This window comes from Pipra filicauda, unplaced genomic scaffold (genome assembly GCF_003945595.2).
Source record: "Pipra filicauda isolate LSUMZ 115617 unplaced genomic scaffold, ASM394559v2 scaffold370_size807399_pilon, whole genome shotgun sequence".
Classification (NCBI taxonomy): Eukaryota; Metazoa; Chordata; class Aves; order Passeriformes; family Pipridae; genus Pipra; species Pipra filicauda.
In genome coordinates, this window is record NW_024104499.1 from 178824 (window position 1) to 205377 (window position 26554).

At 49.2% G+C, this 26554-nt stretch overlaps 1 protein-coding gene across 1 annotated transcript in view; it reads right to left on the minus strand.

Annotated features, from left to right (window-relative positions):
- The window catches only part of CDON (cell adhesion associated, oncogene regulated), a 53759-nt gene extending 27205 nt beyond the window's left edge, over nt 1-26554 (minus strand). Inside the window, exons 1-7 of the mRNA XM_027710776.2 lie at nt 26370-26554; nt 7464-7594; nt 5169-5441; nt 3447-3593; nt 3013-3156; nt 1886-2170; nt 776-1045 (exon numbers count right to left, since the gene is read on the minus strand). Of these exons, the coding sequence (XP_027566577.1) occupies nt 776-1045; nt 1886-2170; nt 3013-3156; nt 3447-3593; nt 5169-5441; nt 7464-7533 (1189 nt within the window). The 5' untranslated portion in view covers nt 7534-7594; nt 26370-26554. The remainder of the gene's footprint in view (nt 1-775; nt 1046-1885; nt 2171-3012; nt 3157-3446; nt 3594-5168; nt 5442-7463; nt 7595-26369) is intronic.

Here is a 26554-nt window from a genome sequence, read left to right on the forward strand (position 1 = left end):
TCTCCACACAGCTTCCCTTCCAGACTGGAGAGATCAGCTGAGACTGCTTAGAGGAGGCTGAGAGAAACTCAAACCACACTTCAGCTTCTCTAAATGATGAAGACTTGACTGTCAGTGAAGAAAACACTGCAGGCAAGACTGGCTTAGGCACTCCACACATATTACTTATATTGCACAAAATCTCTGCTCAGCCAGGCTCTGCACAGCTCACATGGATCATTACTGGCACTGAGAAGGTTCAAAGCTTCAGCTACACATGACAGGGAGAGAACAGGGACAGCAATGGTCTTGCCAACATTGTTGTGCTAGCAAAAATCAAGTTCTCTGGGCATTAGAAAGTATCTTAGACTGAAAAGTGATCTAGATGACTCCTGGTGCCTGATCCTGCCAATCTGATAAAGGGGAAGTGTGCATTAACCCCCAGCCTGAGGATTGTTTTGCAAATTAGAGTATGGAACAGGCATAACTACTCATCAGCCAATACTGCTAAGAGTACCAGCTCATCCAGCACAACAGGACCCAGACTCTATTTGAGCACAAATCATGTCAAATTCAGTCATAAGCTGATTTAATTGCAACTGGTAATCTAGGTTTAAGTATCAAGTAACCGCACAACCCCAAAAGTCTCTTAAAATCCAACTGAAAGCACCTTCTTTGCAAGATTAGTGGTCAGAAACAAATTAATACATAATCCAGAGGGAAAAAAACCAAACCAGAATAAAGCCTGAAGCACAAATGCTTCATGTGATTCCTTGAGGGCTGCGAGTGCTCCTACCTGGCTGGACACGGAGCCTCCCTGTGGAGTGCACAACCCCAATTCCATTGTCTGCCACACACTGGTACAAGCCAGAGTCCCCCGGGGTGACCCCGCAGATCCAGAGGTGGTTTCCCGTCGGGAAGTGCCGCGGGGAGGGCCGGAGGGGAGCGGCGTCGTGGAGCCAGGTGAGGGCTGGAGCGGGGCTGCCACGGACGTCACACCAGAAATGCACAGTCGCCCCGGCGGCCACGGTTTCATCCTGGAGCCCCTTGGAGAGCGAGGCAGGTTCTGGAAAGGGAAGTGATTTTACATAAACCACCGTCTGCTGATCTCCGACTAAGCCCTGAAAAAACTGCTGTGAAATGTCCCACAGGCTCATCATGTCACCACACACTGCTGGTTCTGCACAGCCCAAGGCTGGTTTTCCCACACATGGGTTTATTTGAATGGTTTCTTCCTTCTGTCCCAAACAGCCACATGTTTGCATGAATTCCGTAAATAAAACACCTTTATTTTCAAAATAATTTGCTAGCGACAACCCCAAAACAAAAGGCATGTTGTGTGTCAACACCCTGTTTTCTGAGTAACTTCAATATACACATTTCCAAACCCAAACAAAACCAGTCAAGGATGCAGAAACCTCAAACACCAGGAATATCTGCTACAATGGAAAAGGAAAATGAGGAAGAAATTGCAGCCACACAAAAGAGGCCAGATATATGAATATGTTTCTTTTGCTTTTGTTTGTGTCCTCATCCAAACATCTCACCTCCCCTCACCAGCCTTTTGCTCATGTACAGCCTCAAGAGAGGCACATCTGATCCCTGGCATACCACTGACACTGGCATTCTGCAGGAAAATAAATGGATCAGTTCCTCCCTTGGAGTTTGTTATCCTTCACTGTTTCATTACTTCAGACTGCACAGGATTTGAAGAGATAAATAATTATGGATTTTAACTTGGAAGAGATGACGGGACATGGTCATTATGAACAGATCTGTGTTCTTTATTTTAATATGCTTAAGACTGAGAAGGAATGTGATGCTGTTTGGGGGCAGATGCCAAAACCAGCACGTACATGAAGGAAACGTTCATTGCCTGGACATCCAAAACGTCTTTTTTTCTTACCAAGTACAGTAAGTGAATAGTTAACGTATTTCACTGCTCCGGAGTCAGCTCCCACCACGCAGGAATAGTTCCCAGCATCTGATGCCTCCAGCCTGTCCGTCACCAGGTGGGAGTGCAGCAGTTCCCACCGGCCTCGCCCCAGCGCGTCCCGGCCGTCCTTGACCCAGCGGACAGAGGGAGTCGCCCCACTGACCACACACTCCAGTGTCAGGGCACTGTGCTGGGGCACTGCCAGGCTCTGGGGGGCCAGAGGGTGAAGGATGTGAGAGCCACCTGAGGAAGGGCCTGGAAGAAAGGAGATGAATTGTAGAATAGAATCATGGAGTGGTTTGGGCTGGAAGGGACATTAAAGCTCATCCCGCTCCAAGCCCTGGTCACAGGCAGGGACACCTTCCACTGGCCCAGGTTGCTCCAAGCCCCCTCCAACCTGGCCTTGGACACTTCTAGGGATGGGGCAGCCACAGCTTCTCTGGGCAACCTGTGCCAGGGCCTCCCCACCCTCACTAGGAAGAATTTCTTTCTGATATCTAATCTAAACCTACTCTCTGTCAGTGGGAAGCCATTCCCCCTTGTCCTGTCACTCCATGCTCCTGTAAAAAGTCCCTCTCCAGCTCTCTTGTGGGCTTCTTTCAGGTACTGGAAGGCCACAATTACGTTACCCCTAAGCCTTCTCTTTTCCAGGCTGAACAATCCCATTTCTCTCAGCCTTTCCTCACAGCAGAGGTGCTCCAGCCCTCTAATCTTGACACCAATCAAGCTTTTACACCTCCCATCCTGTTCCCCAGTCCTCCTCCATGCCTTTCAAACACATGTGTCTGCACTTGGGACTAAGCACGATGCTGTGATGCTCTCTTCAAGAAGTCCTGCTCCAAAACAGGTTTGGGGACAGAAGTATACACAATATCCCCTTTCCAAGGGCTGAGTGCTGTTCTTCCTGGGATTTGAGAAGCAGTTATGCTGCTCCTCCACAGAGAGGGGAAATAAGAACTGAATGTGCAAAGAAAGCAGGACAGATTTTACATTACACAGTACTGGAGACACTGATATGCCCATGCCAAAAACCCCTAGGGATGTTATTTATTGAGTTTGAGGTGTGTGAATTCTGGGAAGCTGAACAGGATACTCACGTGTGACTGTGAGCTTACGTCCAGTGAGTTCTACTCTGAGATCATGAGTGACTGGGTTGTACACTGCACATTTGTAGGACCCTTTGTCTTCTAAAGATACATTCAAAATCTGCAGGTTTCCAGATGGAAGAATTAGGTAGTTGTCTAAAGAAGTGGGGAAGGAAAAAAGAAGATTATATTTAATGTAGTTTCAAGAAAAGGCTTCCTCTTTTTAGTTTTTCATTAACTTTTCAGCTATATTAATCTACCCTAAACATAGGATCACAAAGAGATCACCATCCAAAGAAGATTCATTTCCAAAGACAGCTTTAGATAAAGTCATGCACAGGAAGTTCTGCAAGTTTCACGAGGACTTTTTCCCTGTAGATTCTAAGAAAAAACTCTGGGCAAGCTTTTGTTGGTTACTTATATTGCACAAAAAAAAAATATCTCACCTCTTGATTGTTCCAGCCATTTCCCCCGCACTTGGAAGCGAACCTGTGCTTTGGGGTGACTTTCTGGCACCTTGCACCCGATGAGAGCTGAGCCTCCTTCCTCTGCTGCAATGGCAGCTGTCACCGAGGCATCAAAGTCACCTAAACCTGGAGAGATTTGGGAAAAGGGTAAGAGCAGCCACGGCCTGGGAGAGAGGAAGGGCAGTAAGCTCAGTATTTGTGTTCAAAACACAGCTGGTTTCATCCTGATTGTCTTTGGTGCAGCATTTGGACATTCACATCAACAGGCATGGTCTATCCTGCAGCCCATAACAGCACAAACCCTCCTTACCCACCTCCTCACTACAAAAAGCACCAGCTTTTACATGGGAATAGTGAGAAAAAATAATTCCTATGTTCCCTCAACTGCTCCTGGAAAAGCCAGCAGAGATACTGGAAAGGCTGCAGGGCTCCCTCAGGGGGTCTGCAGGCACTACAGGGGACAATTCACACTGACAGCAGGAAGCCTGTCCCTAAAAACATGGAATTGTCTCTCTGTGATGATAATGAACACAGCAGTGAGTGCAGCAGTGCCTCCCTCTTGCTGCCACTAGCCTTGAGGCAAGGAGAGAGCTCCCAGCACCTTCCCTAGCAGAGAGCCCTCAGCTCCCAGCATCTTCCCCAGGAGAGAGCCCCCAGTTCCCAACACCTCCCCACATGCTGCCAAAACCTCCAAGGCAGGAGGGAAGTGTGGAAGCTGCTCTTCTACTCCCTTCATGTTCAAAGCATCTTCGAGGTTGTGAAGTTTTTCTATGTTAGCCACCCTTAGAGCTCTCTTGAGAGGGTCTGGCCATGGGTCAGTACTTTACCAAAACACTTACTTCTCTCACTTATAAGACATTTTCCTCCCAGGGGGATTTTGGACATGCTCCATAGATGAGGTACCCTTCCAGAGAAATCACTCAAACCCTGTTTGACAAAGGCCTGATTCAGACAGCCCCGAGATCCCAAGCAGACAAATCATGCTCATGCAGGAATATTGTATTCCCATTCTCAGCATCACATCGTCCTTTCCATGTGGAAAACATTGCCCCTTCCTCTTCTGAAGTCCCTTGAGATCAAATAATTTACAGATCAAGCACCAAGGCAAAGGCTGATCAGAAGAACCGGTGAAACTGAGAGAAGGGAAACTGTCCCTAAATGGACAGAAGACTGTCCCCACCTGCAGAACATCTACGTTGGTTTGATCAAATCAAAGGAAAAGGAAAATCTGCCTCTCCTACTTATTTCCTAGGCAACAATTCTCACTGATTTCTCCTCAACTCTCAAGCACACTTCTGCAACAGTGTGGCAGATCAGCTGCCCTTTCAACATCATACGTGAAGGGAAGTGTTTGGGAATCTTGTACTTTCAGGTCAATTCATGGAAACTAATGTTATTTTGTTGAATAATATTTGCGTTTGCTGAAAAAGATTTTTGAGGTCCTTCAGCTCGAAATGAGGCAAAATCCATCAGGTGTGGTTTGGTATGGCCGAGGCTTTAAAAGCCTCCAAGGGTGGGGATCCTCAAGCTCTCTGGGGAATCTGTTCCAGGGGCTGCATCACCTGACAGGTCCCAGATGATATAATTAAAAAAAAAAAGGCCGGGTGTTCTCCTAAAAGTCAAAGAAGAACAAACCACACGAGCCAGCTGAGGTCTACAGGGTTTGCAAGGAGCAAAGGGCACGAATGAGAAGGCACTTACTGCCCATGGACACCGAGGCAGGCCGGCTCAGCACGGCACCCACACCGCTGCTCGCCACGCACTGATAGCGGCCGCACGTCGCCGGGCTGAGGGACACGATTGTCAAAGATCCCGCCTGGATCTCCACTTCTCCTGCCCTGCTGTCCAGAGGCTCCCCATTAAACAGCCAAGACAGGTGAGCTGTGGAGGGCTCGGCAGAGCAGCGGAGCTGGACGGGCTCGCCAGACTTCTGGACGGCAGACGAGGGCTCAGAAATGAAACGCGGAGTTAAATCTGAAAGGAAATGTAAATATTGGGTTAGAGACCAGCATTTTGCACGGGAACAGGTGATAAGGTAAACTGGTATGAAAGACTGAGCATATAGAGGGTCTCTAAGCCCCAAGCTGCAAATGATACTCAAGCAGGTGTTACCCTTTCCTTGGTAAGAGGAGCTCAGGAGAGATTCCTGCTCACTCTCAAACACCGGGAAAACTCCAAGATTTGAACCCCACAAAGGGGGTGACAGTAATTAAACAGAGTTAGGTGCAGCGTAGGGGATGACACATTCCCAAGGCAAAGGCAACGTGCTTGCCAGGGCCAGCAAAAACTGCAATCCCACTGGATTTATCCAGCGGGAAACGGCAGCCGTCACCTGAAGAGCCGGAGCACGGGAACACGCAGCTGCAGCTGATCTGTCCCATATGAAGCGGGCCCGGACGTGACTTGTAAAATGTTAGAAATGGCAGGAGCCTGCCAGGTATTTATACAGAACCGTCTCTGAGTCTGCAGAACTAATTAAAAATAGCAGGATAAAAAAAGCTGGACGAACAGCAAAGGCTCTGGCTAATTCCAAATACATGGACTTCATCAGGACAAGGATGATGAATTGGGCATCCATTATCTTTACTGAGCAAAGATGAACAGAAACAGGAAGAGCTGCTAATAAATAAAAGGTTCAATTCCACAGAACTTGGTTATGAGAATCCATTTATTTGCCAGAAGAAAATTCCTGCTTGTTGGAGGAGATTTTTTTTCCTATTCTGGCCAGTGAAACACTGGGAATTATTTCCATTTGTTTTCTATGAAATTCTCCACTAAAGATTTTTGCATGAAGGGAGCAAGCAAAAGGCAATTGGCACCACTAACACTTATTTGGTTAGTAATACAAATTAGGAGAAAAAACAAAATTAAAAATAGACACATCAGCTGGGAAAAAACAATTCCTAGTTTGTAAAGGAGCTAAGGAATTCCAGATAGTATGGGTCAAGATGATATTAAATGACATCCAAGTCAGAGACAGTTTTCTTGTAGGTGGGGCCCTGGGTTCATGCTTTTCTTCTCAAGTCAGTCCATCCCAGCTCTGGTTATGAGTTTCAGATGAGAAACTGCACATTTTTAACAGAACCATAAACTATCTGCATAAACATAAAATAAAACTGGAAATTAAAGTGTGGCTTCACTTAACAAAAAAAGATGAAATCCATAAAAATGGTATCCAAGCATTTCACAGGACTCCAGATGTCCATTTTTAGCTTTTAATTAGAAAACTGTTTTTCCTATTAGTTCAGTCTGAATTTCCAGGGATAAGAGGGAAGCACTGACCTTTCAGTTTGCTCGCTCCAATTGTATGAAATCACACTGCTACTTTCATCTTCGCCCCTGCCCTCACTTCTGACACCAACACTTTGTGCTCCGCGTAAAAGGCAAAATTGGTAGCAGTGACCCTGCAGCTGGAATTTATCTCCTATGGTTGCTTGAAAAATAAAATTTATCCCATTTGCTTATAACGACTGGCTATGAAGTGCTAAAAGTAGTAAAAGCTTCTTTTTCGTGTGGTTACGTTAAGACAAGCTGACTACACAGAGCAGATGTGTCAATTAAAACCATCCCTCTTCTTCTTTTTAGCGCCAGAGCTGTTCCAACTGCAGCCACGCATCAGCCTCCACGTTTCAAAGAGCTGGTTCCCCTCTCCTGCTGCAAATCCAAACCCCTCCCGACCCCTGGGAACACAGGATGCGCTGCACGCAGCAGAACCGGCGTCCAGCTAAATCCACGGAGACCCCAAGGAACAAACCCACGTAACCCAGCGTCCCCCACGTTCTGGCGCTCGCTTTGAGCCAAGTTTTCACGAGCAAAGCCATGTATTTCGGCGTGAGGCCGCGTTTCAGTGCTCCGTGCTCCCTTAAAAGCAGACCATTGACAACGTCCACGAGAGGCGGCCACTCGGAAACGCGCTCCCAAGCGCTGCTTGTTCAGAAGTTTGGGCTCGACCCCAAAACCTCCCAGCCCGTCCCCCTGGATGGGGTGAGGCCTCACCTGGGCTGGTGGCAGCGACGAGGCCGGCGATGAGCAGCAGTGCCTGGAAGCGCCCGGGGGCTGGATGCATAGCGCCAGATTATCCAAGTTGAAAGCCCAAGGCTCCGGACTAAGACGAGGCACGGAAACAGCTACAAAACAAACAAACAGATGTCTGCTGTGAGTTTCAGGAGTCCCCTCTTTTAACTCTCTCACAACAAAGTGTTTTAAAAAAAAAAAAAAAGAAAAAAAAAGGCACAACCAGGAAACAGCCAATATTCTTTGCAATATAGGAACCATCTGTAAAAGTGAGTTAGAGCTGAACTTCACTGTGGTTCCAAGTACTATTCTTAATGTAAGAGCTCTTCCACAGCTGGGGCATGAGGCATCCCCATCGAACCGCTGCCCTGATGAATTAAGACTCCTTTCCACCCAGAGGAGCTGGAGTCCAAAGTAAACAGCTTATCTGTTGGAGATAATATTGTTTGCAAACAATAATCATTTGACCATCTATCACCAGGCCGCGCTTGTTTTACAAGTTTTTATGAATCTACTGCTGTGATGCTGCTGCCACTCACAATTGCTCTAAATCTGCTTCCCAAGACCTGTCATCTGCTGGCTCCTTCTGCTGGGCTTTACAGGCAAACTGTGCCACTGAAGAAAACACCAATATCAGTCTTGTTCTCGTTTATATTCCCAAACCAGTGATGCTCCCTCCTATATACAACTTTCACCATCAAATAATACAAACTGCGTCATTAAGCCAGCAAAATACAAATAAATCATAAATATGATCCCAGAGGTCTTTTCCAGCCTAAGTGATTCTATGATAAATGGTTAAATGAGCAAAATACAAACTAGACATGGAATCAGCAACCAAACTTGCCCCGAGGTGAGTCTCAGGAATGGTGTTTGTGACACTCCCAGTCTCTATCAAACGCTCATTTCCCCAAGAAAACCATAAATCTGCAGCTGTCGTTCACTTAAATGTCCTATTGGCCTTGCATAACATTATGATAAATAAGGTCTGAGCTCATTTAGCACAGTTACTTCATTTATCAGCCTGGCCATACAATTCAGCCACTGATAACACTCAACATATACTTTAAACATCTCATCTATCAGCCGTGTACATAAACACGTATCCAACACACACAATAACTGGGAGCTTTCCTGAAGCACAGAAACAAGTGCAGCAACACACATGCCTGAGAGGAATAAGTCCCAGTTTATTGAGTGTTCGTGGAGCCATTTGCTTTCTAAGAAGCTGGATGCAGATATAAACAGCAAAATTATTCCTGTGGTTCATTTTAAAATAACCGTATTTTCTCATCGGAGCATCACTGTAAAATACATATGCAAATTGAGCATCAGGAAAAGCCTCCAATTGTACACTCTGGATTTTATGGGGCTATTTGCTCTCTGCCACCTCTGCCTGCAAACTGCACTCTGGGTCCCACTGACAGCTTGAGAGGGCGGGAAGAAACGCTGCCGAGTTCTGCTCCCGTTTCTGGGCAGTTTTATCTGATCCGGCAAATTTATTTCAGCTGTTGGGAAAACCCGGCAATCCTGCGGCCCAGGTTGGCTCCCAAGGCGAGCCAGGGCTGTTTTGGGAAGCCGCAGATGGCAGAGGAGCCCAGCTGTGCCGAAGGGGTTGGTTTATTTGAGTTCTCCCTCGGTTCAAGGGCAGGAGCGCCGCTCCACCAGCGCGCGCGGAGGACAAAGTAAACACCCAGAGAACTTGTTAACATCAAACACTTTGCTGAAGAGGGCTGGGGGCAATGTTGCTTTTTGCCAAATCTTCCCTCCACTATTTATTTATCAAAAGCAATGAAACGTATATTCTGGGTCAACTTTAACCCCAGCACATGGAGCTACTGGGTTATTTTGCAGCTGTCTTTTTAAACAAGGCCAGCTCATTATCTTTAACTAAACTTTATCTTTGGAGATCTACTTTATCCAGGCTCTGATTTCCCTCTGTTTATCTTTCTCCTTACATGTTCCTTACTGCCAGTGTCAACAGCTACTCCTCTTTTGACCTACCAGTTTGGCTTTCGCAGGCTTGCGGAGTGGTAAGATCAACTGCAAAGCAGTGAGTACACACAGCCAGCCACAAAGACCAAAGTTCTTTGACTGGAGGGAAAAAAAAAAAGGGAAAAATATTGGCTTTAACTGGGCTAGGATTGTTCAGCATCAACACTGGGGCATCTGAATGAAGTTTCTCCAACATCTGTTTCTGAAGGGACGGCAGAAACATCTTCCTCGCTGGTAGATATGGGAACACTGGGAGGAGATGAGACCCAGCAATGCAGCCCAACCCAGAAATACTTCTTTCTTTTTCTTCTGCAGATGGTGACACTCCAGAAGCCCCTTGCTAAGCACAGAGAAGAGGGCGAGACCACAGCTGGTAGTTTTAGGGTCTTTAGAAATCCTGTGGAGAAACTTTGCCTCTTTCATATTACATTAAAAAGCCTTAGGGATAGAAAAACATGACTCTTCCCCTTTGCCATCATTTCAATAAACCTGAGCTCCCATTTTGACAGCAAGTACCAGCCACTGAGGTCCCACTAGGATCAGAAAAAGGAGCACCTTGATTAGATGTGGCTCCATTTAAGTGTCCCAGACTCCAGGATGAGCTCAACCCAGAACAACTCTCTCCACTGTTCTTTGTTCCTTACTTGGGAGGATGAATCTCCATCACTTGTGGATTGGAGTCAAAGTTATATTGAAGCAAGAGGTGTCACTGTCTGAGCATTTTAAACTAAAACAGTAATAAGAGGATATGAATAATATTCAAGGTTGAATAGAGATGGACATGGGTTTAGTGGATCAAGGAGAATGTACTTTTCACTTGCACTGGTCATTCCTCCAGCCCATCAGAAAGGCACAGCACGGCAAAGGCCGCACTTCTCCTACTTCCACCCAGATATCTCCACCTGAAGTCATCTTCCAGTTATCTTCAACCAGCACTTGACCTCCTTGTCAGCTCTAAAGTAGCTTGTTGCTCATGGATCACAGGAAACAAGGAAGATAACAGACTTGTGTCAGGGGGAGGGGCCATCCCGACCATTCCTTTGGATGCCTGCCCCTGGGAAGCACACTGCACACGCAGGGGCACCCAGAAACCTGGGGCTGGTACTTCTGGAGGTAATTAGCAAGATGAAGCACTTCCGCAGATGACATAATTCTGGCTGTGCACCTCATTCCTCACAGACCCTTTACAAAAGGGACCCCTCAGCCCAGAGCCGTGGGGACAGGCTGTCTGGCAGGTCCCAGTTTCGGCCCCGCGACCTTCGGAATGCCGGACACAGGGAGGAAAATAAACCATCAGCACTGAGTCCAAACAGCGGGGAAGGGGCAGTTTAACTTTCCATTTAGGAACACCGGCGGTTTCCCGGCACAGGAGCAGGGCTGTCCCCACTGCCAGAAGGGCACATCAGCCCTGGCACGCTCAGGATGCTGCAGGGCACATCATCACCTGGCTTTCGAGGCCTGAGGACCTCACCAGGATGGATACGGACCATCCTGGACCAGGGACCAGCCCATGGGCTTACTGAAGTGTTCTACTCAGCCAAGATGGAAAGACACAGGCACCAGACCATCCAGGGTCTCAGCAGCCCTGGCAGTGACCCTCTCCTCTCTTCCCAAAGCTTCACGTTTGTCCCTGTTTCTCCAGAAACCAGTGGTCTCCAATGTAGGGCTCCACAGACCTGGTCCTGTCACTGTAACTTAACCCTCACCTCCATATTAACTCACTCTTGCCCCAAAAAAAGGGTTTCACTCTCTAAAAGATGACAAAAGGCTGTTTTCCATGCATTCCCATGGTGCTAAGCCCCAGAGGACGATGTGTCCTTCCAAACACAGCCAAGATCCTGCCCTGCTGATTTACTGGGCCCTGAACTTCTCCTCTCCACCCTCGCAGCTGAGGGCAGAGTCACTTCAAAAAGAGCATTATCTCATCCCCATTTTGGTTGAGCTCCCTGAATCATCTTCCTGCCATCTCAGACCAGCTGGCACGACAACACCGGGACCTCCCTTCCCAACAGCCACCACTCCACCTCAATCTGTTACTGCACTCCCACTCCATCAGTCCCCTCCAACAGCTTCCAACCTTCAGCGAGCCATTACAGCACGCTGGAGCTAAATGAGGAAGGGTTTCTGCACTGCCTCAACACACCAGGTCCCATAAACGCTGGAGTAAAGCAGAAAGAGGAGGAGGAGGAGGAAGGAAACAGGCACCTCGGGAACAGAGGGACTTATTCAAGTTGCCCACTCCACCTCCAGGAGCTGACGAGCCTTTGCTGAGCAGCCCAAGGAAAAAGTGACTGAGTGCTGTTGCCTCAAGGGCGGCTACATCATGACAGCCATCTGGGAGTAAAGGATTTGGATACCAAAGATTTCCCATTTTTCCTAAACAGCAGTAACTCAAAATTGATGAATCCCACCTCACTTTATCATATTATATGTTATTTAACACCCAAAGCACAGCAAGTTGGTTTTTTCCCTAGGTCACTCATTAGTTACCAAGAAAAATGCCTTTTTAACTTGCCACCAGTACAAGAAAAGTCGCAGGTTTTCAAACCACCTAAATTTAGAGCAAACAAATTCCCCCAGAATTAACTAAAACACTCTGGCTTTAGCAGGAGCAAGCCCGAGTTAGATCATTAAATCTCACACCAAGACACCTTAAAAAAAAAAAAAAAAAAAAAAGAGGAAAAAAAGGAGGTATTGAAGCCTGTGGCATTCCAAGAGAAAGCAATCAGACATTCCTGCCGCTCGGCTCCTCAGTGATCTCCAGAGCCTTTGATCACTGACTGTCTTCATGCTGTCCTCCTGGGGTCTGGCAAAATGAGTGTAACAGCTGGCACATAGACTTCATTAGCTTTCTGGGCTGGGAGGAGCGGGTTACAGCCCGGGAGCAACCGGCAGCCTGCCCGGCGGCCTCACGAACAACCTCCCAGGTTTATTCCCGGAGTCTTCCAGTGGCCGGGAGAACCTCCAGGTATTCCCGAGCTGTTTGACAGCGGCGCGCTCGCCACACGCCACAGACCTGCTCCGTGCGGCTCCCGCAGCCACCGCTGCCATCCAGGATGGGGCGGGGGGGTTTTGATGCCAACCCGCGGGTCTGAGATTGCCAAAAGGACACGGAGCCGGCCGAAGCCCCCCGTTTTTATGAATGCTTAATGACCACTCAATCATTAACATCAACCTTTAAAAAGCAAATGCAGCACCTACAGTGTTCATTACCCTCCCCCTCCCCCCCTTTTCAGGGTCTCAATCGAGTCAGTCAAGCGTGCAAACCGATCCTGTCGCCAGCAAAAGCATTTCCTTTCACTGTGGTCAGCCAAAAGCAGGGGAAGAAAATGGAAGTGACTTGGAGTTATGGCACCAAAAAGGCCAGACAAGCAAGGAAATAATCAACTCCACATGAGCCACTTCGAGCCCATCACAATGAAAAGGGCCTACGACTAACCCCAGGAAAGGTCAGCGGGACTATGGGGGTCAGAAGCTGAAAAAGGCAATAGCGAGCAGCTGCCAGCTGCAATAAGAATCAATGTGTTCCTAATTACGCTTCGAAGAGAGGGCTGGAGCACCGGGAAACGCCAGGGCTGTAATCACAGCTCGGGCAAGAAAAAAATTCAAGCGCTCCCGTTTTACTCTTCTCCACCTCTGGAGCTGCAGCCTGTGCGTTACTAAATCACAGGAAGCCGAGCGCTGGAGATAAGGAGCCAGGCGGTTACAGGAGGGTTGGGGATTCTGTAAAAAAAAAACCCGCCGTAATTAGGCGTTTGTGTTGGAATTATGGCATCACCAAAGAGAGGGTTTCATGGGTGTAAGTAATAAAATCACGTTCTTCAAAGGGATTTTGCGGGCGCTTTTAGGAAACGCGCTGAACTCTGCCGAGCAGTCCTGCACGCCTGGGAGTTTCTCCATCCCCAAAAAACAATCTGAAAGGGAAAACCCTACAAAAACCAGCTTGCTGACAGTGACCCCATAAACCAAGTGTGAGAGACACGAATGGGCCAAATGCCCTCCGAGGCGTTCACAGAAACACCCCGACTGGGGAGGCAGTTAAAAATTACAAGAAAAAGCATCCTTTGATGTTCTGTTCATATTTATTTATTACACTTTAAACAAATGAAAGTGCACCTTCCAGATCCTTATCAGAAGGATAAGGATCTCCTGAATAAAGGGAGAAAAATTACAGTTGCTCAACCTTTGCAACCCTCAGCTTGGATTTCATTAATGCCTCCACTTTTTTTGCCTAGACCCATGCCTGGCACCCAAATCCATCGGTGCTAAGTCACATCCAAGTGTTTCCTACGTGGATTCCCACTTAATGATTCAATTGGTATTTTTACTCCTTTTAATGCAACATTTATTTTTATAAGCAGCCTCGCATGGAGCTTTTTTCTTGCTCCAGATGATTTAAACCCCCCATGAATCAGGGATGAATCCCAAGAGCAATTTTGGGGGCTAAAATCCTTTATCAATTGTGTAGCACTAATAGCACTCCAATTTTCATAGAATGGCTTGGGTTGGAAGGGACCTTAAAGACCTAGAAGTTGCTATTTTTGTCAAAATATAGAACGAATGTTTGCTCGGGTGGCAGATGGCAGGAAAAACAAACAGTGCTGAGCAAACCAGACAGTGACTGAGTCCCAGCAAGGACAGGGGACTCCCAAGCCCTGATGGCCTTCCTTAATAATCAGGCAGATGTGTTTCCTACACACCCTAAATAATGTCAGTAATTTACTCAACCTGTTACAGGTAAGGTCCAGTGGCACAGCACAGAGGTGACACAAGAAGAGGTTAAGTAAAAAATAGCAGTATTAGCCCAAAGCATGGCCAAGAGGCTGCATGCCTCAAAGATGGAGCAGCAGATCTTTTTCACTGGATTTTTCTATTTTGCTTTCAGGCCTGGAAAGTCTCACGGTTGGTATCAGCTGTTGGACTGGGATCAAAGTTTAGCTTTCCATTAATCCTTTGAGTTATATGTGAGGCTGATAGAGAATTTTTTTTTTTTTAAAGAAGACAGTTAAGATTACTCAGATCCTTAATTTGCACTCCAATATTTCAAAAACACCTTGACTTTAGAACCTTGGTCTTGGCGTACATATGGTCTTGATAGAAGAACGCATGCTTTGGCATGGACTGGAGAAATGGATTTGGGGGAGCCTGGGGAAGGAAATTTAACAGTTTGTGTACTGTGCCTCGGCACACACAGCCAAAAACACTCCAAAAAACACAAAAGTCACGAGTCTAATCCCGACACACGTCCCTGCTCTGAGGGGGGAGACCTGGGGTTCCCATCCAGCAAGACAGACATCAGGAGAAAAATAAATAAATCACCACAGAAGCCACACTTTCTTCCCCACAAACAGGCATAACAATTAGGTTAATTTTATTATTAACTTCAGCAAAAGAGCTGAGACAGTCCCCCTGCTGCCACGCTAATGAAGTGGGAATGGTTCCTGCCTCCTCTGGCCTCGGGGGAAGCAAGAGAACAGAGCATTAGCCTGATATACAGTTCTGCTGGGCTGCAATTATGCTTAAATGCCTAAATCAGGGCTTTCAGCCCCCAAGGGAGCTGAGGGTATCATTAGTTTAACAGTTCCATCACAGTAACTGTAGGCCAAATACATACAAAGTTCTCACCCTTTGCTCTTTGAGGCCCCCCAGACCTCCCCCTTCTCCTTATCTCCTGCCCAGGCAATGCTTCACCTCTTACTCCCGTTTTCTTCCCCACATTCAGCTCCACACCTGTGCAGACTGTGCTGCACATAAATACCTACAGACACCTGTGACAGCCCTGCTCCCCTTCAGCCGTGTCTCCAAGGGTCCTTCTGCCAACACCCCCTCCCTGCTCCTCCCCAGGGCTGGCCTGGGGCAGGAGCGAGGCGCCTGCTTTGCTTTTCCAACTCTGATTTTTACCGAGAACGAGATTTCGTAACCAGTTTTTCAGCCAATTTAAAGAGGGGCCGCTGCCGAGGAGGGCAGCAACACCTTCCTTCAGGACCTGGCTTGCATTCTCCAATCTGCACCGAGGATCCCGCGGCCAGCGAGTGAGTCAGAGCTGCTGGCAGATCCAGCTGAAAACTCAGCCAGAGAAAAAATGAGATTGGGTTTTCACCTGGATGAGGGAGCAGTTTCAGCTCCCCTCGCAGTCCTGGAGCACCGGCCCAAAGGAGGGGCTGGGAAAGGACATCCAAGAAGGGGAACTTTGCACTTGAACAGCGTGAGGCCTCAGATCGACTCATGAAGCACCACCCCAGTATGTTTAATAAACCCTGGACTGCAAGAATGTGTGTAAAAATGAAGAAAAATATACAAAACCCAACTCCAAGTGACCCATGCCCATTTTCTCAAGGGAGCAGGGGAACTCGCTGGCCTAATTACGCGAGCTACAGGTGCACACACCACAGCAAGCTGCACTATTGTCCCAGGGGGTGTCTTTTCCCCTCCAAAAAGCCTGCATTTTGCATGTCAAGGACAATCACCCATGATTATATCTTCATGGGTCCTATAATCAGAATTAAGCATGAATTCAAAAAAAAAAAAATAGAAAAGACTAGAACCACAGGCTTGTTCTGGTCATCAAAAAAAAACCAACCTGTCAGACTCAGACAAAGGCCCTTGTGTCCACACAGGCTGCCTAAAGGTCCACTTCCAGCAGCACTCTCATGCCTGGGAAGTTTTGCTGCGGGAGAAGGTTGATGAAAAGAATTGGAACCATGGCTGAGCTCTGCTAGAGGACAGCGGGCTCATTCCTGAGGCGATTCCAGATGAACGCTGACACCTCGTCCTTTGGTAGCCTCCAGCAAGCAACAGCTCTAAAAAACGCAGACAAATGGGTTCTTTTAGCTGCCTTAGCCCGAGTCCAACTCGGGCTGTTGTAACTTGCAGGGATCCATGCTATCCCTGAGCCCTTAAAGGGAAGCACAACCATTAAATCCACACCTGCAGCCAGAATTTATAGCAACCTCATCTACTGCTGTCTTACATCATAGGCAATTAGGAGCCTGTGAACTCATGGCTGCAGGATATGGGAGGCGCTGGAACCGGAGAGCCAAGCCCGTGTTACAGTCGTTAGTCACCTCCAGAATTCACTGGGCCTGCAGACGGCTGGAATCGGGCACAGAACGGAGCAACAGACCCATTTTGACTCTGTTTGCTAAACAAAAGTGCTGCCCTCCACTCCAGATCACTGCTTCCCCTCCTGTTACATCCACATGCTATCCCAGGCAATGCCAACACTCCCTGCTGCCGGACCCAGGCTCCAGGCAGAACAATGCTTATTAAAATCAAACTGGTTAACCAGGGACAGCTGAGGGAGAGAGCAGGAAAGACCCCGGTCTTTCCTCCCCCGACTGAAACAAGCCTGTGCACAATCCATCCTCCAGCCTTACAGTAATTCAGTTTTACTGCTCTTCTCCCCTCCCTTCCCCCACACTCGAAAGACCAAACCTGGTTTCAAAACTGAAGTCCAAACTCTCCGGCAAACACACACTTCTGCGCTTCTTCACCTCGAGGGAAGGAATCCTGACACGACTGACAATATTCCTTAGCAAAACAAGCCCCTTCGCCTCGGGCCCAGATAAAAGCAGCAGCTAGGCAGAAAAATAAATGAGAAGATCGCGTCGGTCAGGCCAGGTTTGCTACAACAAATCAACCAGGCTCCCAGGCGAGGAGAGGGGCAGTGGAACACGGGGAGGGGGAAGGAGAGGGAGGCTTTGGGTTGGATTTGCTCAGCGGTGTTGCGCAACTGAGCACCGGCCGTAGCTTCCCGCCTCCTTCCTCGTGCCAGCGGAGCCGAAGGAGAGCTTCGATCCAGAGGAGGGAGGCAGCAGTGACCACGAAGCCGTGGCCCAAGGGTTCCTCTTCTCCAGCCCTGCTGCCTCACGCACTGCAGCCGAGCTCTGAGCTGCTGCTGCAGTGCCAGCTCAGCCCTGCCAGCAGCAGAGACCCCTGCCCGGGGCAGCACCGGCACACGGCGGCAGGCCGTGAGTCAGAGCCCAAACCTCCTCCCGAGGATCGGGGCCACGGCAGCTGTTCCCAGCAGAACCAGTTCGAACACGAGCAACTGATAGGAAAGGAGTTAAGTTTCATCACGGGGACCAGGGAGAAGTTTCCGCCAGGTTCACCTGACTGTGCCCTGTTCTCACTCGCACAGACACATCCTGCTGTGCCGAACAGGATTTCTGTTCGGATGTCCAACGGCAGACCGGCAATTCCGTGAGAAACCTTCCCAAAGGAAGATGGGAAACCGCTGCCGTGGCTTTGCCACGCAGGAAGAAGGTTCCAGACTCCTCATAGCACATCAACTCCCCCACAAGACTTTAATGCCGAGCTCAGCAACATGGAGGCCCTGCAAAGATAACCGGCTGCCGGGATTGATTCCATCCCACGTTAGCATCCATCAGATAGCAAGAAAAACAAGATTAAGCAGCACCACGGCATTACTCTTCATTTAAACTTGGCAAAGAAAGCAAATGTTTCTTTTTTGTTGGCTTCTCTCTGTGTGTTTTGTAAAGCAGTCCCAGGCTCAGCCAGGGAAAGGTGCCTGGACTGTTTAATGTTGAGGGATTAGAAGGGACAACACTTGTACACTCGCCAGAGCCCAGAGAGGCAGCGAGTGCTTGGGCTGAGCAGGCAAGCATCTGCCTCCTGCAATATATACATTGCCCCAGTGAAAATAAACAGCTTCACACCTTTGGCTCGGAGAAGGACTTCAGCTTCTCCTGTGTCCTCAACCTGCAGCCTCTCCGCTCTAGGAACGGTCAGAAGGGTGAAGGTTACTCCCAGTTCTCTTATTCCAACCAGTTTAAGGCTGGAAGCTTTCTGTCTCCTGTTGCACTGGGTTGAGTCTGTGCTACTGTGCATTGATTCTGGTGTGGCTTCCTTGTGTTTTGCTGTGCCCAGAGCTGTTTCAGACAAACTCTGAACACACACACACTTTCCATGTGTGCCGGTTACTTACAAGCCATGAGAAATGCACTAATTAGGAAAAATGCTAACTTGGAAATGGACCGTTTTTAAAGTGCTCAGCCCCAAGCCAGTAATTTAGAAAAGCATGCCCCAATTTACCAGTGCACTGGAGATGAGAGGGCTGAAGAGACTCCAGCCACACCTCTGCAGTACCCACCATCTGCAGTCTGTTCCTAACTCCTCTCTGGCCCATCCCAACACACAGCAATTTGGAAGTGCAATCTGCACCCCAAAAACATGCCTCAGTCTGAATAGCTGCATTTAAAATTATATCATTAAGCTTGAAATTTCAACATATTTAGAGAGTTTTGATAATAACATTTTTGATTACATCCGTTGCCAGCTTCCTTCTACACCCTGACAAAGATTTAAAGTATACATTCCTATTTCATTCTGCAACAGAGATTAGTGGCAGGAACAGAAAACATCTTCTGTTCCAAAAAACCCTCGGGGTTTTCCTCCTTCCCTTGCATTTTATTAGAGGAGTCTCAAATCTCCATCAAGCTGTGATACACTGTCACTGCAAAGTATTTAAGGCAACAAGTAACTGAGTGTTACACTGGAACACACCTTCGGAAAAGGCTCCTGAGAAACAAAGAGATTTCCCGGAGGGATCGCAAATGCGAACAGTTCCTCGGCAGTAACAGCCCTCAGCAAGCTTTATGAAAATCCGAGCCTACGCTCCAGCACATGCACACAGAGCCCTAATTCGGGAACTTTTGTGAACTCTTATCGTGGGGAAGGGGGGAACAAAGGAAAACCACATGCTATTGTTTAGTTTGACTCCACAATACATTTAATCTACATGGAGTTGGAACATTACGCAGCAAAACTCCTCAGCTCCCAGAAATTACGTACAGCCAACAGCAGCAAAGCCCATTCTCCAAAGGGAAAATGCCATTTTAAAGATGCTGCCTTTGCCCCACGCAGCACAGAAATTCTCCAAAATCCAGCTGAAAGCTTCCACCAGCGCTTCCAATCCTATAGGCCAAGTGCATGGGATCAAGGCAAGGCTACCAGCACTCATGACACAAGGAAAGCCAAAGCTGGGGACTTTCACCAACCTGACTTTGAGCTATTGGAGCTTTTCCCAGTAGGGCTGTGACAGCCTTGGGGGGCCCCAAGAAGAGGGAGGACCTCCCCAGGCATCTCACACCCTCACAGCCTGTTTGAGCCTCTCAACAGGACCAGCCCTTGATGCGTTCCAAGATGTTAAAGCAAGAAGACACAGCCTATGAGCTGCCAAAGAGTTATTCCAGTACGTCCATGGGGACGGTAACCGATTTCGCTACGTGAATTCCATTGCTCGTAGCTGTGCAACTCCCTTCCCGGCCTTGCACCCTACTGGATGTGTGCTAACAAGGACTGTCACTGGGAGGCCTTTGGTGCACAGCTCCAGGACACTCCCGAGCAGCTCCAGGGGCTGTGGCTCTGCCAGTGAGGCACCAGCCTGGCAGATCCACCCTGGCACAACTGAAGAACCATCTTCCTAAACATCACATCCCTGTTTGAAGCCATCCACTGCCATCCCCTTGTGCCCAGTGAGTTCACTCCCCCAACCCCAATCTTCCCATTCCCATACACACAACAAAGAGCCTCACGTTGGGGCACAGCCATTGCTGCCGAGGGACCGGAGCCCTGCGAGCTCACCCTGGGCAGGTGCCAGCATCAACACCTCTACCTACAGTGAGGAAAACGTGCAGACAGGTGACAACACAGCCCCAGCAGCCCACGGGCACCTCCTCTCCATCCTGGGCTCGTTGGGGCTGTGGTTTATCTGCTCCTGCACCTGGGAGCAGAGGCCTTTGGCACAGCCCCATCCTCACCCTCCGTCGGGCCGGGGGCTGGCGCAGGCACAGGTTGCTGAGAGGTTTCAACAGGCTGAATGAAACGGTGAAGAAAGACACTTTTCAGAGGGGGAGGGGAAGGGAGGCACACACGTACTGAACAAATCATCTGTTTGGAGCGCTGGCTCCTACTTGTTCTCGGTTATATTATTCACTCAGGAGTGGATTAATCCATCACTGCAAAGGAATCTCCTGATCTCAGAGATAAAGGCAACAAGTCATGCACTGACTCTCTGTGGATCCTCCTGGAAATGGCCAGCCTTTCTCATGGCCTTATTTGGGCCGATCTATCAGCTCTCAACTCACAACAAGCAAAAAAAAAGAAAAAAAAAAAAGGAAAAATATTTAAAACCGAAAACATACCACCTGATCACAGTAACTTTAGTTGGATCAACCTGGCAGCAAGCAGGGGATTTCAACTTGGAACAAACACCTTCAGTTTGTTTCAGAAGGGGCCACATTGTCCCCTTCTGCTGTTCCCCAGCAGAATAACAGTTACCTGGGGGTTACCTTCCAAAGTGGCATGGAAAAAAAGATTATTTTCTTGTAAGATTCTTTAGAGCGAAGCCTTTTACCCAGATAAATGCTTGGTTTTACTCACTGAGGACTGGGAAAGGAAACCCCTGGTGCCAGGCCCCTCCAGGAACAGGAGCATCTCCAGCTAGAGCAGGCTGTCTCCAACACAAGGTGCCTACACAAAATAAAATTCCAGGAGGTTGGACATCTCCAGCACCTGCTTGTCCTTCAGTGCTCCAGCAGATGCTGCAGTGTGATTACAGAGGCATTTGGGACCCATCTGTTCTTCATTTAAGATTAAGGTGGGCCAAGAAGGTCCCCACAGCTCCCTTCCATGAGCACCCGGGGCTCACCAGCACATGGAAGGTGAGCTGGCAGGGAACAACACTTCACAGGCAGCACAAACCTCAGCCACCTTTGCAGAGACAAAACACCCCCAGAAATGTAAACTAGTGGTGCCTGGCCTCTTTGCCAAGACTGTTCCAACAAGGGGCTGCTCACAGCTCGAGCCCTTTCGCCCTTGTCTTGGCACTTTACAGGTTCCCTGCAAGGAAAACCACGGGCTGCGAGGCAGAGCCTCCGCACGCTGCGAGGTAGGAAATATTAAACTCCTCTTTGAATTAAACAAATAAGGCTCAACCACTTGGTTCGTTATCAGATCCAATGGTTGGAGTCTGCGGGGAAAGCTAAACAGCAGAACCCGGGGTATAAATCAAAGGCACGATCACACAGACAGGTGAGGCCGAGGGTGCGGTTTCACCTTTCAGCCTCCCGGCCGCTGCCAGAGGGATGGTCTCCCTTCCCCGCCCCAGCTCCCTCCCGCTGCCAGGCGGAGGGAACGTCCCAGCCGAGCTGGCCTCGCTCGCTCCGGGCGTTGGGGGGCGATTTTATCCTTTTTCCTTGCCGTTTCCACGAGCTGAACCGGTTCAGTTGGGCATTTCCAGAGGCAGGAGATGGAGGGCACCCGGCCCTCGGCTCGGCAGCAGAGTGAACAGGTTTAGAAGACAGCAAAGCCAATTGAAAAGCCGCTGCTGCCAAAAGGGGCCATCTCCCCCTCACCCCCAGCCCCCCGGGGCCTCCCCAGTCATCCGAGTGGAAGATTTAACAACTCCAACTGCGGGGCAAGATCCAGGAAAGTTTGGGGCTTGGGTATTTTTTCTTTTTTTTTCCTTTTTTTTTTTTTTGTGAAGGGTTAGCTGGAGTCACTCCCCTGCGGCTGCTCCACTGCTGGATTCCCACAGCAGGGGAAGAGGCAGGAATGTACCTGCCACCTCCTGCAGCAGCGAGTCCTCAGATGGAGCTGTAACGTGAAACTGCGCCCAAGGAACCGGGGAGGGGGGAAAAAAGGGGAAAAAAAAAAAAAAAAGAAAGAAGCAGAATCCCACCTGGCTAGAAGAGCTTCAAGACATCTCGTAGGTATGGGAAATGGGAAAACAACCCACCTTACATGATTGTTTTCCCTCCTGTTGAAAGACAGCAGATATTTCACGCACAGAAAGAGCAAGCAGGGGCTTAATGGGAAAGGCAGGTGGTCTCGATGCACAAGGCTCAATCCCTCACAGGGCTGAACAAGCATTTCCCCTAAAGTGATCACTGTCACTGGAGAATCATCATCCCCACCGGAAAGGGAAAAGTGAGTTGGGGAAAGTGAGTGGAAAACTCTGACACACTCAGCCCTGGAAGTTTTACTGAGCCATCGACCAAGGAAATTACTGGAAGAACACTCAACTGAAAAGAAGTTTATATATATATATATATATATACACATACACACACAGAGAAACTATCTTGTCTAGAAATTCTTGAGCCAGGGTAGCTGGAGACCTCTTGCCAGCCAAAGTAATACAGAAAAGAGGTTTTTGCTTATTTTACCAAGGACAAACACCATCCCAGAGCAAGTGTTGTAGGAGAAAGGGACACACAATAGCAGGGTTTGCTCAGGGAGGCCTCCAGGAGAGCAGAAAGCGAGTAGAAAAAGAAAAATGCCTGAAGAACAGACTGAGTACCAGCTCACCTGTTAACAAAATAGCTCAGAATAGCAGAAATAGCGGACAGACAACCCAGTTTGTTGCCCATGTACCAGTTTAAGAGTCAGAATTGCAGGGCAAGCTGCAAATTCCCATTTAAAGAGGAAATTTGACCAATTCCACTTGATACAAGGTTTTTTGCTCACCCCAGCTGCAGACAGGAACTGGTTCTGAAGCTCCCCAGCCCACTGAAACACCAAAAACCAGAGAACTGACAGCAAACCACTGCAGCGAGGAAGGGGCAGGGCTCGGCTCAAGGGAGCCCCTCACTAGTTAAGAGATCATAAGCAAAGTAGGAGACAAAAACCTGACTCTACACACACAAGTTTACAGTATATCAAGTAACTTATATTTATAAACAAATAAAATGTTGCCAAACGAAACTCGTTCAGCCAATTTCCGAGAAGCCGATTGGAAGTGACTCCATAGGAAACATCACCTGAGATAACCCGATCCCAGCAGCTTTGGGGGTGAAGACTCGCTCAACTCTCAGGGCTTCTGGTACTAAATCAAAGGTTTCAAAGCCTCGTGGAACCAGGTTCAGCAGCAGGTTCACCACCATTTGCATGTTGTTTTGCTTAAGACTGTGTGCCAAGACCAGAGCACAGCAATGAAACCCCTCAAGAGTCACAACTGTGGGCACGGGAATGAGCAAGATGCACAGTAGGAGGTTTTCCAGCACAGGTTAAGAGGCCTGGCAAAATGAGAAGAGGTAAAGGAACTCTTGGAGAAGGTGTGAAAAGCAGGTTTAGTGGGAGATACAGGAAACCCATGTGAAGTTCAATGCCTTTTCTCATACAGAACCAGAAACAGCTCACACGACCTGCATAAACCTTTTCCACAAAGCCTGTTGTGCAGCAGAGACACGTGCACGTACAAACACTCAGAGACCAGCTCAGAACCCACAGCCCCTCACACCCAGCCCTGCAAACAACCCAAAATCACAGCAGCTGGTCCTTCACACACCCAGTCACACCAACAACCCCAACAGCCACGTGGGAGAAGGCGCTGCTGACCGTACCATCGCATCAGAAAGCAGCTTCATTCCCAAAATTATTTAATCATCACACGCTTCGCAGTCAGCTTTTCGGCACCGAAGCCTTGCTGGTCTTACACTTCAGAGCAGTGTGCCTTACCTCCAGCAGCCACCAATTAATGTCACAGTGGTGGCACGCCCGAGGCCTCGTCAGGCAGAGCAGGTCTGCTGGGGGACAGCAGAGGGGGATTTATGAGATGCCAGACCCCGGAGGGGCTGTGTGCTCACACGGGCCAATCCACTGCCTTGCTCCCCCATTCCCACATCTGCAGAAGCAGTCTTTAAACAAGCCAGGGTATTTTTAAGCTCTGACAGTTAAAATCCTCAAGTGACATCACCTGAAGTCAGAGCACAGCTGCCTTATTCCTCTGACACACCAGCGAGCCAAAGTAAGCAGGAGCCTCGGTTTATGGGCTTACAGCACACCTTGAGATAATGAAAGTGCTGGAGGGACTCACCCAGCACAGTCAGGCCTCTCCTTGCACGTTTTTTCACCCCCCTCCTCAGTTTTGGGGTAAAACCCACAAAGTTTAGCACCAGTGGTGCCCAGCAAGCCAGCAGAGGGAGCACACAGAGGGGCCCTGGACCAAACCCCACCACCAGCATCCCAAGGGGCTGGTGGGCAAAGGACGCAGAGCTGGTGTCCCACCACAGAAAAAGGATGAAAGATCACCAAGACTGCATGAAGGATGGCAAAAACCAACCCTGCAAGCTGCTTCCCGTGGCGTATCTGAGCTTGTCCTCCCACACTTCACCTTGCACACACAGGCATGGCTGTTTAGGGGCACTTGGGGCAGCTTAAGGGTGTAAATCACATTAATCCAAGCGACAAAGCCACCACACTCATCCTTGGGTGAGTTACTAATCCACGCCAGAGCCCATCTCACTTCCTACCCCTTGAGGAGACAAAAAAAAAAAAAAAAAAGTCCCTTTTAACACAATAGGTAACCCAGTGAATCCCACCTTGGTACTTTTATCTGTAAATCCACTTTAAATAGCTTTGGGTAAGTCATGGGTTTCTCCATAAACCTGCGGGTTTTCTGGGATGCAGAACCAAGCCAGGCAGAAGCTTCCCTCTTCTTTTGGGGGGGGGGGGTGGTGTGGTAACTACAGGACAAAAATGTTTATTTCTTTCTAATCACTTCATTACCAAGCCCTCCCCACGAGACAGGCTTGCAACTGCTTCGAAAGAGCAGGGTTTGGTTTCGACGCGTTCGACTCGCACGCGGCGCTCGCCGCCCGTCTCAGTTTGGGGGAACAAAAGCACGCCGGGTGTAATTAAGGGCAAATAATATCGAGTTTAACAGAAAAGCATCAAGAAACCGTGCCGGGAAACGCTGGCCGCGAGTTTTTGTAACACAGAAGGAGCGGGCTGCCGCCCTCAGCAACCACCGCCACAAGAGCACTTTTTCTCCTGCACATCCCATAAATCGCAACTGTCAAAACTCCCAGATGAGCAGAAAAGCCTCCGGGTTCCAGGCAGCAGCACCCCAGGATTACCTGCTTTGTTCGAGGCAAATGCTGGGCCACGGAGGATAAAACCCCGGACAACCGAAGTTTCCGCGCTCCTGGGTAACCTTGGCTGGTGTTTGGGTTGGTAAACTGCATTTCTGGTGCATGTGTGAAAGACAGAACTTGCTGAGTAAACAGCCCCTCAAGAGCTGACAGCTTTACAGCCCCAGGCTCGGCACAGCTACTCCTGACCAGAGGCAGCAAAACAGCTGGGGAAAGCAGTAAAATAATAATTAAAAAGAAAAAGCTACATTGAGCCATCACTTCACCCCCTTCACCAATCCTTTACACAGTTGCGAGGTGGGGGCAAAATAAACATTGCCTGTTTTCTGCCCAGCAGCGAAATACACTTCTCTCTTGGTTTAAAAAACATCAGTATTGAAAGTATGGGATAGACGGCTGGAAAGTTCTTCCACTAGAAGTCAGGAACTGTATAATTTATATTTTTTTTTTTTTTTTTGGCAAAGAGACAGACGAAGCACGGGAAAATCATTTAAAATCATTTAAAATTCAAGATTCGTGTGGCTCTAAGGACGGAGGCAGCTTAACGCAATAACAGCAATAATTAGAGATAAGATGCCAGAATGCTTTACAGCCGCAGTCCTCGGGCATCGCACACCACCTCCCGCCTCAGGGACCGACTTTCCACCGCCCTAATTGCGGAGGAAAGTGACCTTTACAGGTTAAAAGCACCGAGGCTAACACTCTTAAGGCGGTCAAGAAGGCTGGATGTGCCCCTCTGCGGCACCTCCTTCAAGCGGAGAAACGAGACCGTAAATCAGAGCGCGGCGGCGGCTCGGGGGGCTCGCCCCGCTCGGCACCGGGGAGCGCAGCCGGGCGGTGTGCGGGGGGCGACGGGAGCCGACACCTGCGGGCGCGCCGGAGGAGCCGCGGGAGCCCCGCACGGATTCCCGGGAGCCCCGCACGGATTCCCGGGAGCCCCCCCCGCCCCTCCCATCACTCGCGCGCCGGCGGCGGGAAGCGCGCGCGCGCTCGTTACCTCTGCGCCGCGCCCCCTCCCTGGTCCCGGTCCTGCTGGTGCCGGTGCCGGTCCCGCTCGCCGGCGGCGGCGGCTCGCCAGGACATTCCAGGCTGGGGCGGGCGTCCCGGCGGGCGGGAGCCTCCATCCAGCGCCGCCCGGCCGCCCGGCGCCGCTTATCTCCCCCCCCGCCCCGCCGCCCTCCC